The sequence below is a fragment of the Gymnodraco acuticeps genome, unplaced genomic scaffold (assembly GCF_902827175.1).
Source record: "Gymnodraco acuticeps unplaced genomic scaffold, fGymAcu1.1, whole genome shotgun sequence".
Taxonomy (NCBI): Eukaryota; Metazoa; Chordata; class Actinopteri; order Perciformes; family Bathydraconidae; genus Gymnodraco; species Gymnodraco acuticeps.
In genome coordinates this window covers 572,856-591,109 of record NW_022989831.1, presented here as the reverse complement: position 1 = coordinate 591,109, position 18,254 = coordinate 572,856, and the positions used below count along the sequence as shown (strand labels likewise).

General features: G+C 44.4%; 1 protein-coding gene across 5 annotated transcripts in view; it reads right to left on the bottom strand.

Moving 5' to 3' along the window:
- Positions 1 to 18,254, bottom strand: part of scospondin (subcommissural organ spondin) — a 132,784-nt gene that overhangs the window by 85,971 nt on the left and 28,559 nt on the right. For all 5 annotated transcript variants that reach the window (XR_004570838.1, XM_034234658.1, XM_034234675.1 and 2 more), the window contains 18 exons: positions 17,918 to 18,012; positions 17,581 to 17,837; positions 17,374 to 17,508; positions 16,855 to 17,057; positions 16,623 to 16,750; positions 15,993 to 16,102; positions 15,729 to 15,878; positions 13,301 to 13,394; positions 12,999 to 13,208; positions 12,389 to 12,594; positions 12,114 to 12,228; positions 10,559 to 10,680; positions 10,286 to 10,447; positions 9,972 to 10,205; positions 9,761 to 9,883; positions 9,407 to 9,504; positions 349 to 580; positions 85 to 231 (listed from right to left, as the gene is read on the bottom strand). Coding sequence is in view for 4 of the 5 variants with exons in the window: in XM_034234658.1 (XP_034090549.1) it covers positions 85 to 231; positions 349 to 580; positions 9,407 to 9,504; positions 9,761 to 9,883; positions 9,972 to 10,205; positions 10,286 to 10,447; positions 10,559 to 10,680; positions 12,114 to 12,228; positions 12,389 to 12,594; positions 12,999 to 13,208; positions 13,301 to 13,394; positions 15,729 to 15,878; positions 15,993 to 16,102; positions 16,623 to 16,750; positions 16,855 to 17,057; positions 17,374 to 17,508; positions 17,581 to 17,837; positions 17,918 to 18,012 (2,821 nt within the window). In the remaining variant the exon portion in view is untranslated. The remainder of the gene's footprint in view (positions 1 to 84; positions 232 to 348; positions 581 to 9,406; positions 9,505 to 9,760; positions 9,884 to 9,971; positions 10,206 to 10,285; positions 10,448 to 10,558; positions 10,681 to 12,113; positions 12,229 to 12,388; positions 12,595 to 12,998; positions 13,209 to 13,300; positions 13,395 to 15,728; positions 15,879 to 15,992; positions 16,103 to 16,622; positions 16,751 to 16,854; positions 17,058 to 17,373; positions 17,509 to 17,580; positions 17,838 to 17,917; positions 18,013 to 18,254) is intronic.

Below are 18,254 nucleotides of genomic sequence, written 5' to 3'. Positions count from 1 at the left end.
GTGCAAATTCATAAATACTTGCTTTATTCAATAAAAAATGCAGATTGATTTGGTTAGATTATTTTCATTTCAACCTTTACTTACTGATTTCCATGGGTAGGTTGAATCCAGGGAGCTGGGAACAGTCTCTGCCTCCGTAGAGAGGAGAGACGCAGCCTCTGTTTCGGACCTGCACTCCACCACAGCTGGAACAGTTAGACCAGCTACCCCACGGCAACCACCGACCATCCACTAAAGATAGCAGAGAGCATCACTTTTTAGTACAAATACAGTACATATGTGATTTTAACCTGTGGTATTGTTCATTATTAAACATATTCGTCTTAGAGTTCATGTCCAGCTCCTTACCAGGGCAGGTGGTGTTGAAGCATTGCTGCCTCTGGAGGTCCTGCCCCCGACACTGGCGCAGTGGGTCTCCTTCAGGACAGGTTCTCTGCCGGCTCATGGACCCTGTCCCACAGGAGGTGGTGCAGGGGCTCCACGGACCCCAGGAGCTCCAGCTTCTGCAACCCTGCTCATCAGTGGGGCCTCCAAGTGGAGCCAATGTGGAATCAGGGCAGTCTGTCACACCATTACACACCTATGGAACAATACAAGGTTAGTGAACAGGAATGTTAGTGAAGGGGAAGGAATATTTGTTGCTCTTTTCATTCATGGTATTGTTACAAAAAGCTCATATTTCTTATATTTATTCATTAATAAATTAATATAGTAAAGATGGTGGCACATGCAAACGCAGCGACCACTCGCTCTCCTCATATATATATATATATATATATATATATATATACTGTATGTGTCTGTTGATTTAGTGGGAATGCTGATACACCATTCTAACTACTTGTTCTTCGACGCACGAAATTCTTTATTATTCTGCCGGGTTATTTTGCGCCTCTTCTTCCCACATTCCACATCGCAGAAACTCCGTTCAAACATCAAAACGTTCAGCTCGGTCGGGAATCGATGGCTATTACTTTTCATTCATAACTTTCATAACTCCAGAGATATATCCCATAATTCATCACATTTTTAACATGGAAGTCAATGGAGAAACTCTTCAGACTTGAACAATCTTCATGCGACTTCAACTGCTAACTGTTCCTTCATACTTTCACTCAGAAACCTCATTCCAACTTTAAAATGTTACAAATCTTTCTGACATTATTCGTGTAACACAATTTTTAAATCTGATTCATACTTTTAGAGATATTAAACATTGTTCAGACCTTGGTAAAGAGGCCTTCTTCAGATTTTAGAGTGCGTAATGTCACAGCTAGAATGGAGGACAGATCTAATTTTGCCTTCATATTTTCTTTTAAACCTGCCATAATTCCCAAACCCTACATTCCTGAGACATCATTTCTCATTACAAACGTAGGAAAACATCTCGTAGCTTGAAAAATAAAAAATAATTAAGCAAAATAATTAAAGAAAATGCCTCTTGAGGGCATGAAGTGACCAAAACTTTCAACACCACAGCAGCCGCACACCTTTAGTTAATCTGCCAAAAAGGCCACATTATCAACCCGAAAGTACACAAAAAGTACACTTCATATGCTCAAGTTCCTTGACATGCTTCACGCTTTGAAATTTCACCGATATCTGTTACGTTTCTTCAACAAAACGTTCACATGTAAGAGGTTTATCTCTCATTCAGAACAATGAAAATGCTCTCCTCTCACTGATTACTGCACATCACCATGGAAACCTTTGATCTCTGGACACTCTTTAGCTCAAATATAAACACCTGTGTCATGGAACACGATGATGTCAAAACTCCAACTGACATGCTCAGAGCAGCAGATTTCAGATAATGGTTAACACAGCTCTACATCAAATCTGATGTTACGTAATGTGGTGTTACTATGGCAGTCTGCTGTTGTTTTATGGAGAGGGATGCGTATCCCTCTCCATAAAACAACAGCAGACTTCAGATAATGGTTAATGGTCCTGCCCTCAACAGCTCTACGTCAATTATGGGGTGTCTTCATATGCCGTTTCCATGGAAACACATCCCTCGCCATGAAACACGATGTCGCTGTAACTCCAATGGACACGGTCCGATCGTCCCCCAAACTTCGCTTGTATATCACCGGTCCATGCCTCAACAGCTTTACGCCAAATCTGAGATCTCACCATAGGCTGTTGCCATGGAAACGCATCCCTCGCCATAAAACACGATGTCGCTTTAGCTCCAATGGACACGGTCCGGTCGTCCCACAATCTTCACCTGTATATCACCTCTCCATGCCTCAACAGCTCTACGTCAAATCTGACATCTCACCATAAAACACGATGTTGTCGTAACGCCTATGAAAAGGGTCAAAACAGCACCAGACTTCAGATAATGGTTAACGGTCCAGCCCTCAACAGCTCTACGTCAATTATGGGGTGTTATCATATGCCATGGAAACTGGGGCTGGGGCTTGAATCCCTCGCCATAAAAGACGATGTCGCTATAACTCCTATGAAAATGTTCAAAAAGTGCTCAAAGTTCACATGCGTGCTAACAGTCCAGCCGTGAAGACATCTACGGGACAGTTTTGAGATTTCCTGAATTGCCGTTGCCATGGCAGCACAATTCTCACCATGAAACACGGTTTTCTCATAACTTCAGTGAAAATGCTCCAAACGGCCCAAAACTTCACAGGTTTGGTAACGATGCAGCCATCAACGCATCTAAGCGTATTATGGGATGTAATCAAATGCCGTTGGCATGGCGACAGATAATTCGCCATCAAGTTAGGTCAAAAGTTTGCAGTTCAAATATTCTGCTGCTTTTCCAAGCCTTTTTACTTTATTTTCTTCTCTCATCACACATTCAAGCCCCCAGTGTTCATGTATCATTTCAATCTAAATGTTTCACTTTCTTCTTACATATTACATTTCAGCATAGCAGTTCTATTTCGTCCCTACTGACCGCCAGAGGATGTGCTTTAAGCACTGGATATGTCCATCGTGACTGACAGTCGGAGCTACGGGTCGTTAACGCGTCCTCCAGGAGCTGTGGCCGGCTGTGCGCTGTGCAGAGCCTCGACAGACAGGTTGGTGTCAGCTTGTTGCTGGTGATGGCTGTGTCCCCGCACCCTCTCCCAGCCAAGTTGTCCTGATTGCTGTCTTATTTTTTGTTTGGCTTAGACTTTCTGGTGACGACTGTAGAGGAAACTTCCGTGTAGCTATGCAGTGGGAGTCACCGACTCAGGAAGGAGACACGGGAAGAGCAGTAGCTTTGATGTCAAACACATGATGGTTTATTTGGAGTTAACGGCCGGAGGATTCACATCACAAGTCCAAGAGTCAGAGGTTCTGACTTCACGGTAGAGTTGCCACGTCAATTCTGGAGAGCCTCTCTCTTGCCAGCCCATCTAACTGGTTTCGCAGAGAGTAAACAACATATTTGAGGAGATAGCCAAAACAGTGTGGGAACACAGAGCTACTTGCCTCGGACACTTATGACCTCGAAGATTTTACCTTGGAGTCCACAAATACAGAGAAGGAAGTGTCCCAGTGTACCCACAACACAGACCATCTGTATCCCAGTATTGACCGGTCACAGAATGGGAACAATAACATTATTGGCTAAGCCGCCTGTGTCCTTAAAGAAGGTAAACAGACATTGAGGTTTGTCCTGTATGTTACTAATTGGCGTCTTATGATAATTATTTCCACAACAACGACAGTGTTCCCGCTTCCTCTCCAATAAAGTTGCCCTTATGCTCTTTTGAAAGTTCTGCTTGTGGCGTTGTGCCCGAGCTATCATTAGCATTTGAGTCCCAGCTTTGGCTGTGTCCCTCATTCAATTTAGTATGGAAAGCCCAGAGTGTCATATTTTAAACCCGTTTTTCGTTTAGATGCAGAGAGTAAGGTAAGTACTTTCTATTTCTTAGAAGCTATTATCTGGTCTTAACATTTGTGTTCTGACTTGGTCGCTTGATTGGTAGCAGCAGCCTTGCTGTTAAGCTTAACTATTAACTCAGCCGGTGAGGGCAGTGCTCCCGCTCGTGGTAACATAGGGTTTGATTGCAGTAGCGCTAGATCGTTGTATTACTGCTCCTAGTACTAGACTCCTAGCACTAGGATGATATGCAGAGAACATCTTCACTGCGGGTGCTGTGTGCTCCGCATGTGCGGTTACTACTGTAACCATGGCCTACGGTTCTATGCGGGCTGTTCTCTTTCTTAGAAGCTAATTATCTGGTCTTAACATTGTGTTCTGACTTGGTTGCTTGATTGTTAGCAGCAGCCGCTTGGCTAACACCTTGCATGTACTGTTAAGCTTCATTATTTAACTCAGCCGGTGAGGGCAGTGCTCTCGCTCCCGCTCCCGGTAAACGCATGGTATGGTTGCAGTAGCGCTATATTGTTGTATTTACTGCTCCTAGTACTAGACTCCTAGTACTAGACTCCTAGCACTAGGACGATATGCAGAGAACAATCTTCACTGTGTGCTGTGTGCTCTGCATGTGTGGCCATTAAGGAGGATTTAATCCTCCTTAATGTATATTAATTATATTATCTAGTGGGCAGCCGTTTGGCTGACACTTTTAGGCACCGGCCACAGTTACTACTGTAACTAAGGTTCTAAGCCGTAAGTACTGGCCATAATTACTACTGTAACTACGGTTCCAAGCCGTGTAAGTACTGGCCATAGTCAATACCGTAACTACGGCTCTATGCTGTGTAAGTACTGGCCATAGTTACTACTGTAACTACGGTTTTAAGCCGTAAGTACTAGCCATAGTTACTACTGTAACTACGGTTCCAAGCCGTGCAAGTACTGGCCATAGTCAATACCGTAAACGGCTCTATGCTGTGCAATTACTGGTCATAGTTACTACTGTAACTACGGTTCCAAGCCATGTAAGTACTGGCCATAGTTACTACTGTAACTACGGTTCCAAGCCGTGCAAGTACTGGCCAGAGTTACTACTGTAACTACGGCTCTATGCTGTGTAAGTTCTGGCCATAGTTACGACTGTAACTACGGTTCTAAGCCGTGTAAGTACTGGCCATAGTTACTACTGTAACTACGGTTATATGCCGTGTGAGCACTGGCCATGGTTACTGCTGTAATTACGGCTCTGTGCTGTTCTCTTCTTTCGAAGCTAGTTATCTGGTCTTAAACATGTGTGTTATTTGACTTGATCTCGCTTGATCGTTAGCAGCAGCTGCTCGGCTAACGTCTTGCGTGTACTGTTAAGCTTCTTTATTTTACCCAGCTAGGTGAAGGCAGTGCTCTCGCTCCCGCTCCCTCTACCGGTAATGCGGATGTAGCTACATCCCTTTTCTGTTCGGTGAGTAGTAGCACCACTCTACTCTTCCCGTTCAGCAGGTAGCTGGTGAAGGCTGTGTTCCCGCACCCGCTCCCGGTTACGCTGCATCTGGCATTCGTCTCTAACTCAACCAGTGAAGGCAGTTCTCGCCCCCGCTCCTGGTAGATGCCAAACTGCCTCGTTTTTCCGTTAAGCAGGTAGTCGGTGAAGGCTGTGTTCCCGCACCCGCTCCCGGTTACGATGCATCTTGCATTTGTCTCTAACTCAACCAGTGAAGGCAGTTCTCGCCCCCGCTCCTGGTAGACGCTGAACTGCCTCGCTTTTCCGTTAAGCAGGTAGCCAGTGAAGGCTGTGTTCCCGCACCCGCTCCCGGTTATGCTGCATCTGGCATTCGTCTCTAACTCAACCAGTGAAGGCAGTGTTTTCGCCCCCGCTCCTGGTTGACGCTGAACTGCCTTGTTTTTCTGTTAAGCAGGTAGCTGGTGAAGGCTGTGTTCCCGCACCCGCTCCCGGTTACGCTGCATCTGGCATTCGTCTCTAACTCAACCAGTGAAGGCAGTGTTCTCGCCCCCGCTCCTAGTAGGCGCTGAACTGCCTTGTCTTTCCGTTAAGCAGGTAGCTGGTGAAGGCTGTGTTCCCGCACCCGCTCCCGGTTACGCTGCATCTGGCATTCGTCTCTAACTCAACCAGTGAAGGTAGTGTTCTCGCCCCCGCTCCTGGTAAACGCGGAACTGCCCTGTTTTTCAGTTAAGCAGGTAGCTGGTGAAGGCTGTGTTCCCGCACCCGCTCTCGGTTATGCTGCATCTGGCATTCGTCTCTAACTCAGCCGGCAGTGTTCTCGCCCCCGTTCCTGGTAGACGCTGAACTGCCGTGTTTATTAATCCAACCAGGTGAAGGCAGTGCTCTCACTCCCGCTCCCTCTGCCGGTAACGTGGGTGTAATTACATCCCTCTTTCTGTTCGGCGAGTAGCAGCAACGCTCTACTCTTTCCATTAAGCAGGTAGCTGGTGAAGGCTGTGTTCCCGCACCCGCTCCCGGCTACGCTGCATCTGGCTACCTACAGAATGGCTCATTCATGTAGCGCCTGTATGGCTTCTTTTGAGCCCGAGGACGGCCACGACCGCTGCCCCTCCTGCCTCGGCCGCCTCTGGCGGTCAGTGGGGACAAAATGTGAGCATCTGAGGGAGGTTCTCACGGTAAACGCCTGCATGAGCTGTAGCTGCATGCCTCGGGCGCTCAGAGTGGCTAGAATCACTGAGGTGGAACGTCTGGCAGCAGCCAACAGACACCTCTCCTTGTCACATCCTCCTCCAGATCAATTGGGCCGTTCCCGGCGACTTGAGGGAGCGATGGCTATGTGTGCTCCCCCCAATAGAAGGACTAGAAACAGGCTGTCCTCTAAAGTGGATCGGCTAGATGCCGATAGGGGCATGATGAAGTCGCCTCTTGGCCCTTCAGCCTGGGCCCGGTGTAGGGGCTGCTAGCGGGCCTGTCCCCCCTCCCCCCTTCGGTTGACGTCCCTTGGGTGGTTTTCACCTTAACCCAGGGGTACGGACCGCAGCTCCGACCCCTAGCCTTCGGCTGGGTCTAATTGACAGTCGTCAGCGATCCGGCAGGGGCCCTAGCTCTGGCCCAAGAGTTGTCCGTCCTTCTGTCCAAGGACGCAATCAAGCCAGTAAGACCCTCTGCTTAGCCCAGGGGGTTCTACTCGGCGTACTTTCTCGTGAGGAAGAAAGTCGGCGGATTTCGCCCGATCTTGGACCTCAGAGGAATCAACAGATTCCCGAAGGTGCTGCCATTCTATATGCTGACCACTGCATATGCACAGGTGGAGTGGTTCTCAACCGTGGACTTGAGGGATGCCTACTTCCACGTGGGCCGGGCAAGATGGTGCCTTATATTCAGTTCCTCCGGCCCTTGGGCAGACTGGCAGCTGCCTCGGCCGCTGGGTCCTTAGGCCCGCTGTCGTTGCGCCCCATGCAGATGTGGCTGAACAGCCTTCACTTGGACGCCAAGTGGCACAGGCACAAGGAAGTCAGGGTGTCGCAGCATTGCCTCCACTCTCTGTCACGCTGGAGGGGCAGGGCCTATCTCCTAGTGGGCGTGCCCATGGGCGCCATCCCATCCCGCCAGGAGACTATCACCATAGGTGTATGTCTCTCAGGGTGGGGTGCAGTGCGGCAGGGCAGGACCGTTCAGGGTCAGCGGTCTGCCCAGGAGAGTGCGCGCCAGGTCAACGTGCTAGAGCTTCGGGCTGTGCAGCTTGCACTCACGCACTTTCTACCCCAACTGGGGGGCAAGAATGTGCGTGTTCCTTGGGGACAGCATGTACGTTGTTGCTTAGACAACAGTCCCTTCTAGATAGTGGACGTTCTCACTCCACTCTGAATTTATGTGGCTGCGATTTCTGCCCGACATGTTCGGGTCGACAGCGCCACGGCGGGGTGCCACAGGTCGGTGTCCCTCTTTATGAGAGGGGCTTTACGGCAGCGTCCCCCTAGCACTCCGAGGGCTCCGGCTTGGGACCTGCCCTTGTTGCCGGATGCCCTATCATCTCCTCCCTTCGAGCCCCTGGCCCAGGTGGGGCTTAGGTGGCTGCCCACGAAGGCAGCATTTCTGCTTGCCATAGCCTCAGGGAAGCGAGTCGGGGAGTTGCATGTCCTCTCCATAAACAATACATGCCCGAGGTGGGACTCTCAGGCGTTGCCCTTTGGGCAAATGTGGCATTCCGGCCCGGGGTCCTTCCACAAACCCACTTCAATCAGCCTGCCCAGCTGGCACGCTTTGACATTCAGGAGTACGGCACGTCGAAGTTGCTGTGCCCTGGGGGTGCCCAAAGGGCGTATATCAAGGCTACTGCCTGTATACGGCAGTAGGAGTAACTCTTGATTTTGCCCTGGCGGCACTAAAGGAGGTTATGCCCTCTAACCAGTGGCTGCCCCACTGGGTTGTCGATACCATCTCACAGGCTTACGGGGCCAGTGGCCGCCCCCTGCCATCAGGCTGAGATGCCACTCTACAAGGAGCATCTCAACATCTTGGGCTGCCCTGAGGGTGGTGCCCCTGGAGACCATCTACGCCGCGGCGTCGTGGGCGTCTTCTGGCACATTCTCCAGTTGTCATCAGGTCAATGTCGCCACTCCCCATTCTTTGGGCGTGGTCCTTTTGCCGAGCTCCACTGTTTCCAGTGGTGAGCAAGGGCTTGGATTCTTCATGACATTGTTGGTATAAGTCATCCAGTGCTTAAAGCACCGCCTCTGGCGGTCAGTAGGGATGAAATAGAACGATAGTTACGGCTATAACTACGGTTCTATGAGTCCCGGATGACCGCCAGAGTTCCCTGTCACTCAGAATTCTTGTGTGCTCGTGAGAAGATTCTGGGAACAGATCCTCTGACGACACCGGCTGATATAGCCGGTGTCACGTGGGTCACAGTTGACTTTGTTGTTATTGGTACTCGAGCTGCGCATGCGCGCGATGGACATATCCAGTGCTTAAAGCACCGCCTCTGGTGGTCATCCGGGACTCATAGAACCGTAGTTACAGCCGTAACTATCGTTTAGCGTCAGCTTTTCAGCATAAAGCATTCCCACTAGCAATTTCTTCAGGAATTGCATTCTCTAGTTATGTATGTGTTTATAAATATGTATATACATATTTGTATACATATTTGTATATATATATATTATTTTTTTATTCGTTGGGATTGTGGGAAACAGTATTTTGATCTCTCTGTACACACAAACTGAAAGAATGACAATAAAGTTGACTTTGACTAAATGTTTTCATGTTTAATAAATGGTATGCCTGTGATGGCCAACCAACTTCCTTGCTAATTAGACAAGGCTACCACAACTGATTCTTGTTTTGTTTAATTTGATAGTTGTCCATATATCACTTTACAAACTTTCTGAAAATGTAAAACGATTGCTAAACCTTTCAGGGATGTAATGTCCTAATTTTCGGATTCACTGCAATGCAATTGAAACTTTTTCTAACGTCGTCCCTCTAAACAAAATAGAATGATATCCCTATTTTATCTTTAACTACCAGGTCACCTTTCACCTACCTACTACCAACTTAGTATTAAGTTTCAGTTGTTCTTGTTGAATATGATGTCGTCTCAGACGTACCATGTTGAAGGGGACACAGGATCCATCCATACAGGTGTATTCAGGACAGGTGAGAGTGGTGTTCTCTCTGCCAGGGGGCACTGGTGAGACAGTTTTATCTAACGAAAAAAAATTAAACATACCAAACTAATTAATCTGTATGAATCTGACAGATCGGAATGAACACTCTTCAAGTTATTTTCTTTTGTTTCTTCTTCTCTCTATGCTTCCATACCTTCAACATTTTATTTTTAGTTATATTCCCTGTGTTCCAATTTGTAACACAACAATGAACATTTTGTCAAGTCTTATGCTTTATCTCTTCCATTCACTCCGGTTTTAACCTTTGTCCTCCCCTATCTCATGAGAACTCACCACACACCAACTCATCTTCGCCCCGTGGACAGTCTGGAACTCCGTTGCACACCTGCGACATGTTCACACAGGTCCGGTTGTCACATAGAAAGCTGCCTGGACAGGGAGGGATCCGAGTAGAGCCTAGCAGAGGGACAGAATTATCCTCATTGTCTTAAGAGAAATCCTTTTTTTTTTTAGCCTGATGATGAATCACTTTACATTAACTTACCACAGCTGTCAATACTCTCATCTGAGGCGTCCCTGCAGTTCGGGGTCCCATCACAGAGCTGCTGGTAGTCCACACACTGGTCCCCACTCAGACAGGGCACCTGGCCAGAGCCACAGGGTGTAGTACACTGCTGCTCATCACTGCCATCCATACAGTCTGTTTCCCCATCACAGCGCCAGGCCTGAGGCACACACTGCCCACCAGTGGCACAGCTGAACTCATAGGACCTACAAGCTGGAAAAACAGGGATGTATAAGAACAATTCTAAATACTGAAAATAAAATCTTCCTAAATCCCTAAATCATGACTGTTACCTGAAGTTGGCATGGTGACAGGTGAGGGTGACGGTGTTGCAGTGTGGCAGTTGGTTCTGTTCTCATCCTCTCCACCTGGACAATCTGTTGTTCCATCACACAGCTTAGTGGTGGTGACACATGTACCGTCACTGCAGGCAAACTGGTCAGGAGCACAGGTCACTGCCAATCACATAAAAAGGATGAGGTTTGGTCACTAATGAGAGATGGCTATGGGCAAATGTGTATTAAACTTAAAGCTCAGTCAATTAAATGCTGTGTTGTGATTTCTACCTTTACTTGGACAGACAGCTTCGTCTGTTCCAGAGGGGCAGTCTGTGTGTCCGTCACACACTCTGTTTGCAGGGACACACTGGTCCCCAGGGCACTGAAACTCCCCCGGTGCACACACACACCTATAGTAAGCCAAAACAAATGAGATTATGATCAGTTGTGTAAAGTAACTAAGTACATTTACTAAAGTACTGTGCTTAAGTATCATTTTGTGGGCTTGAACTTTACTTGAGTCAAACATTTTGCTACTTTGCAACTACATTTCAGAGGTACATCCTGTACTTTTACTCCACTACATTTATTAAATACCTTTAGTTTCTTTGCAAATTTGGAGTCATGATGTGAAACATAAACAACCCTTAAAAAATACTTTAGTTACACATGGAATAAAATGTAAAAACTACCCTACAGTTTGCAAAGTAATTCAAACTAGCTGCAACTTTCCCAGTTTTGATAAAAACATTAATGCACCGTTAATTATAATCAAAATATATGATATATTTTATTCTGAAATGTGCCAATGTGTATAATGAACACAATACTTTTACTTTTCGTACTTTAAGTATATTTTGGTGCTAATACTTTTTAACTTTTACTTGATTAACATTTTGAATTAAGGACTTTAACTTCTAAGTATTCTTACACTCAGGTAGTTCTACGTTTACTTAAGTAGAAGATCTGACTACTTCCCCCATCTCTGACTATGATGACATCATCAAGTGCAATCCATCATTTAATGGAGGAATGATGCTCAAAATGAAAACTAAAATAAAGACTAAAATATATGTTGCGACCAATATTAGCTGAGGAATATTTGCAAATAATTCTCCTTTATTTGATGTAAATGTCAGTATGTTGAGGTTAACTAGACCAGTGGTTCTCAAATGGGGGTACGCGGACCCCTAGGGGTACGTTGGAGTACTGCAGGGGGTACGTGAGATTAATTTTATGTTAATGAAAAAAAAAAAAAAAAAGTTTGAGCAGTGTGGGTTTTATATTAACAGAGTTACACATATTTCAAAACGCGAAGTGTAATAACTGCAGTTTGCCTCCCTGTCAGAATGACAAAGATCCTCAGTGAAGCACAAGCCCATGTTTCTCACTAAATTGTAAGTACAACTTATTAAAAAGATCAGTTCAATGCAACTAATGTCGTCTTAGTGTTATTGCATGATATTAAAATTGGTTTTCCATGAATTTAGTGATGGATTGTAAACATTTCAAATGTAGCATTTAAGTGTTTCTCAGTTACTGTTGTTGTTTTAATAAATCAGACACTGATGGTGCAGCGCTGTACTGTATCTCTTTATATAGCCATTTCTTCCCTAACAAATTGTTTTTGCGCTGATCAGGGGGTACTTGGCTGAATTTTATTTTCAAAGGGGTACATTATTGAAAAAAGTTTGAGAATCACTGAACTAGACTATAATATAGAAAGTGTCAAGATTGTATGCTACATAAACTCAGCAGGATAAACTCTGCAAAGTACATTAATAAATGTCACTTAGCCATTGACTATCCCAAATACCAAAGGTCAGCAGAACAGAAAACACACCCCCTCTCATCACTGAGGTCCCCACAGTCATCGTGTCCGTCACATCGATGGAGGTAAAGAATGCAACGTCCTCCAGCACACAGGAACTCCCCCTCATCACACACCACACCACAGTCTGGAACAACACAAGAACAGTTCAACACATGTAAAAACAAAGGGAACAAGACATCCTTTAATTGTTAAAGGAATACTTTTGATAAAGTGTTGTTGTTGTTGTGAGTGTTTTCAGTTAGGTATAGAATATAGGTAATATTGCTGGATAAGTGACAGATGACCTTGTTCATCAGACCCATCAGCGAAACCACAGTCCAGCCGTCCATCACACACACGGCTGGCTGGAAGGCACTTTCCATTAGCACACTGAAACTCCCCCGGTGGGCACAGGGGCATGGGGGTGGCGGGTCCGCAGAACTCCTCATCTGATTGGTCAGCACAGTCTGTGCGGCCATCACATCGCAGAGCCTGGTTCAAACAGGGTCCACTGCAGAGGTTGGGGTTAATTCACTACAGGAAATTCATTCTAATTCAAAAATGTTGACACGCTGATGTGAATCATGTCATTTCATATTACCACGTTAACATTCTGGGTTGTAGCTTGCATGTAATGTTTAGCTTACATGGGATTCATCCTCTTACAATTATAAATGTATTTAAGAAGTCTATTTATTTGAAGTGAGCAATATTATGGAACAATATTTTTGGAGGCTAAAAACACAAACACTGCTATCATAAGGGCAAATATTTGTGTTGGTTAGAAATGCTAAGTCTAACCTACAAACTAAGGGTTGATTTATAATAGATCATTTTGATTCCTTAGTTATGAAACGTCCTTATCTCCACACATTCAAGTTTGCTTGTTTATAAGTAAAGTGAGTTAGGATTCACCTTGGCGTGCTGGTGCAGCGGAATTGTTCTGGAGCGCAGGTGGACAGGCAGATCTCATCCGAACCATCACCACAGTCATTCTCGTTGTCACACACCCACTGGGAGGGGATGCAGCGCCCCCCAGCACAGGTAAACTCTGACTCCAGACAAGGGGGGCGAACAGGAGGGCAAGCCACACCCTTACACTGCCACACACCAGCCTCACAGGAACTGGACACACAAAGGCAATACACCACTCTGACTTCAATTTTGATAATTATAAGGAGCAAAAAGAGATGTGTTCAGGCTTTAGATTGACTGACCAGTTCTGACAGTGTTTAGTGACGGTAGTTCCAGGTGGGAACATGGAGCCCTCCCACTCACATGGACACTGAACAGGAACTACACAGCTGTCCCCTGTAGAGCAGAAAACATACTGACAATTCTTCTTTTCTCAGAGCTTTTTACAGTTATAAGGCAAACAAGTTTGTTCTGAGGGTAGCACGGGAAGAAAGAATTTGGGCTCATTTTCAGGTTATGGTCTTTCTCAAAATCTTTACAGTAATTTAACTTTAAACTTCACACGACAAAAATCAGGGTCGTCCTAAACAAGATTACATTGGAAATCTAAGCAAACTACTAAAGGAAAATATGTATTATAATAATTATTTATGTATAAAATTGTAATTTGAGCTGTAATTCTGCAATGTGCTCTGACAGCAAATGAAATGTCTCATAGCTCACCTACCGTGGAAACATTTATTACCATATAAAATGTGGTTGACATCACATATTAAACAGTGCTTTTTTAATATATCATCTGTAAGAATCTGTGATTATTTTTGGCATTTCCTAACACCGGTACTGTGAAGCATGAACAGACGTGCATCAAAAATCAAAAAGGTAGCTGACTTTGCAGTGCCCTCCTTTCTTGTCATGACATTATTAGTTATACATGTGTTTTGTTTGATTTTTAACTTTTTTTGTTGTTGAAAATAATTGCACTGAATTCCAAACGTGCATACTGTCATTTCACTTTGACATACAAAAATACAATTTTAATTCGCATCCACATGTTAAAGCGCAACGGGCAACTCAAAAATGAAATAAAAATGAAAAATAAAAACGACTGTCCAAAAGAGCCCTTGTCGGGAGTTTAAATCTCAATGGTTTCCTGGATTATCTTGTCCAATGTGTTTGTCTTCTTCTCTGTATAATGTCCATCCTTTCCACTGGTCTTCCATGTTTGGTAGACTTAGTCTCAACCGATGTGTCAGTTTTTCCATTATGTAGATTTCCTCTACTATCTCCATCCATTGTCCTTGGGTAGGGATATCACTTGACCCCATTTCCTTGTGATGGCTTTCTTGCCGGCTATCAACAACACTTTAACTAAACATCTATCTCTCGGTTGTATATCATTTTCCGTAAAATTACCCAAATAAAGAATCATGAAACTCTTGGGGAAATCATAGCCGATTATCTTTTGTACTATGAACCATTCCCCAAAACGTTGTTATTTTGTGACATTTCCAAAATACATGTGCATGATCTGCTTCTGCTGTTTCACATTCTCTCCAGCATGGTAACTTTACATTTGAGTATCTGTTGGATGATTGCTGTATTCTCCACATGTTTTGTTACAGTGTTATACATGTTTTTCGTATATACATTAACAGCTGATATTACATTAAAAGAGGTTGACACTGTATACAAAAAAGCCCAATTCACCCGATCGAATGCTTTTTCTGCGTCTATGCTTACCAATAAAGTATCTTGTTTTGTCCTCTTTGCTTGTTCTACTTGTACTATATGCAGTGTCCTCCTGATATTGTCCTGGGTCTGACGTTCCCTCATAAATCCTGTTTGGTCTTCTTCTATTAAATCGTCTATGAAGGTACTCAATCATTTAGAAATAATGGTTGTATAGATTTTGTAGTCTACATTTAATATCGAAATAGGCCTAGAGTTCCCACAGAATTCCTTATCCCTTCCCGGTTTTGGAATGACTGATATGATTGCTTCAGTCCATGATGGCGGCATCTTATTATTTTGGAGAGTCCAATTGAAGGATGCCAGGAGTATTGGTGCCATTTAATCTCTAAACAGCTTATACCATTCTGCAGGGCAGTGGTTCCCAACCTGGGGGGTGCAGAGGGTACACCAGGCCTCAGATGATTTGAGCCCAAATATCATATTTAGACTTTTTTTTTGCTACATATAATTGTACCGCAATACATGATTGTCGCTAAAAGCCTTGTCTCTACATTACAATAAAATATATATTTTTAAATTGATTAATTAATTTGAATAACAATTCAAGTTAGTACTGTAGCTAATAATGGCATAAAAAGGCACAACTTCCAACAGGAGTCATTTGGGGGGGCTCTTGGGAAAAAAGGTTGGGAACCCCTGCTGCAGGGTATCCATCGAGACTTGTTATTTTTTAACGTATTTATTGCATCTATAACCTCTTTTAATGTAATATCAGCTGTTAATGTATAATTTTGTAAACTGCCAATTGATGGTAAATCCAGTGAATTTAGAAAGGTTCTAATTTCTAATGTGTATTTATTGAGTGTGAAAATGTATGTTTGGCATGAGTATGAAAGTGTCTATCTCTCCTTGGTCAATGTGTAAGAGTTAGCAGCTCTGCGTATATATGTACGTCCAATGGTTGATTGGGGAGCATGAATATCCATATCAATCTGATCATTAATAATTTGTCTAATTTTAGTAAATGTGGCTTACCATGTCGGACCGTGCCAGCAGGGCAGAAGCACCCCTCCACACAGGAGAGAGTGCCACACTGGGAGTGAGGACTCCGCTGAACAGTGGGACATGAGGAAGAGCAGGCTGGACCACAGGGATCATACACCATCCCATTGTCACACTGCAGAGCTGCAGGGAATGAGGGGAACAATACGAGTATCATAAAAAGACCAGTTCAGAATAAATGAAGTTACATGAAGACGGGAGTAAGATGTGAGCGTGTGTGCGCATTGTGTGACATACGACAGAGCTCCTGGGACCTCCAGCGGATGTAGACCCCTTTATGGTTGCACTCTTCAGCATAGGCAGAAATGGCTGTACAGAGACACTCACAGTCCCCTCCTGAGTCACAGCTAAAACACACAACAAATAATAAATGATGATGGAGTAAAATATGAACATTCAACGTGATTAGGAAACTACATGTTTAGGATGGAGATATCTTTACATAATGAATATTCAACTGAACCCTGTAGAGTATTTTAATACTACTGTAGAGGCTTTGTTTTTTATGCTCTGCTTTTACTGTTACTGTTGTTACTTTTGTTAAAGCATTTGTGTTTTTTAGGGATTTAACGCATATATAAATAGGGTTATGTAATGTAGGCTAGTACACAAAAGCATGAGGTTGTAGCAACACATTTTCCATCAGCCGGCAGACCTACTTATCATACACACATTCCCATATACATTGAGAAAATGTGCACAGTCCTGGAAGTTTTGAAAAACATTTGTAAAACCAGTGCAAGAGATGCTGATAAAAAAGCTTTTTCTATCGACCCCATTGGCATAAGCACATATAATGTAAACAGATAATATATTTTTAAAAGAAACGTTTAAGATACTCAGTCGGTGATCGGTGCGTTCACTCACCCACAAGCATCAAAGACACACCAGTCATAATACTGCTGGAAAGGCACCTCAGGGTGGCACCTAGAGAAGAGCTCCTGAGTCAGGACTGCACACCTTTTCCTGGCCCAGGTCACCCTGTGGGGGTTCAGCTGAAAAAGGCAAACGAGAGGAGTTTGTTTCATGTATTGACAAATCGCCATGTAAATCAGTAATTTCCCCCTCGTGGATTAATAAAGGTTCAGGTTGAACTCACAGCACAAGGGTCTCTGAGGTCCTGGTCTGCGACGTCAGGGCAGGAGGGGCTGACCTTCCACGAGTTACCAAACAGCTCGGCTGTAGACTCCATGATGCCCTGACGTGTAGTAAAGTCATTCTCTGTGTCCCCATCAAAGTTACCACACAGGCCACTGACCCGACCCCGCAGATGGGCGGCCAGGCGCACATACACACGCATACCTGGAGAGAACATGTAGAATGACAACAACATTACCACTGGTTTGTTAATTAACCAGCATTTAAAGCCACATACAGTACATGATCTTAGCAATGCTATGAGAATGATTGGTCTTGACAATAAATATCAACAATAATGGATACTGATGGAAAAAATGCAAACATTTATAGACCATTTATATATTTTGCCAATAATAAAAGGATAAATGAATAAGCAAAAAGAAGAAAAAACGATTCTAAAAATAAATGATCATTGACACTGAGCAAGAAAGGGTTTTGTGACAGATTATTTAAAGTGGCAAATGTTTGTGTTTCCTACCTCCATCCCATAGCAGAGTGACCCCCAGTCGGGAGGAGAGGGAGACAAACAGGCCAACTCTTTCCAAAGTCAGACCACTGCCACTATAAGACTTTGGTAGACTAACTGGCATCCCATTTACTGTCACAGCTTTACCTAAAGGAGAGAGACAAGATGGCTTAACTTGAGCATCAAACCCCATAATGTGGTGTCCAAAGACCCCCTTACCTCTCAGCAGATGTATGACAGTATTTCCCAGGCTGAGTGTGACTGACTTTGTGCAGGTGACCCCGGTGCTGCCGCATGGCACATTCTCTGCAATCACACTGAACAAACCGCTGGTCTCCCTCGCCAGAACGTACTGGCAGTCACCCAGGAAGGAGTAACAGCGGCCATCAAATGTCACATAGTGTGGGTCACCAGTTGCCACACACACACCGGCACAGGCGTACTGGCTGCAGTGCCAGCGGCGTTCCTTACACACACTGAAGGAATTAATAAAGTAGAGTTTAAGATAAGTAAATATTCAATGGATGTTTTGCAATAAGACAACTGCATACATTACCAAGTGTTGCAATCTTTGGTGATGGTGTCGTTGCTGTAATAAAGTTGACCATTATGGTGACATGGGCACTCATCTGGCTGAACACACTTATCACCCTGAGTTAGACCAGAAAGAAAAAAGTGTACAGTAGTGAAAACTCTTATGGGGTTGTAGGCCATTGTGTTCTATAGTACTTTTACCGGTGCAATAAAAGAGCTGACTCTTTGGTAAGGTTCCAACTTATTTCCTATTTGCATGAAGACAAATGTAATTTCCCTAGTAAAAATATTTATTTGGCTGTATTAATATTCCTTCAGCAATACATACACATTCTTTCCTCTTAAGCCCCAAGCCTGTT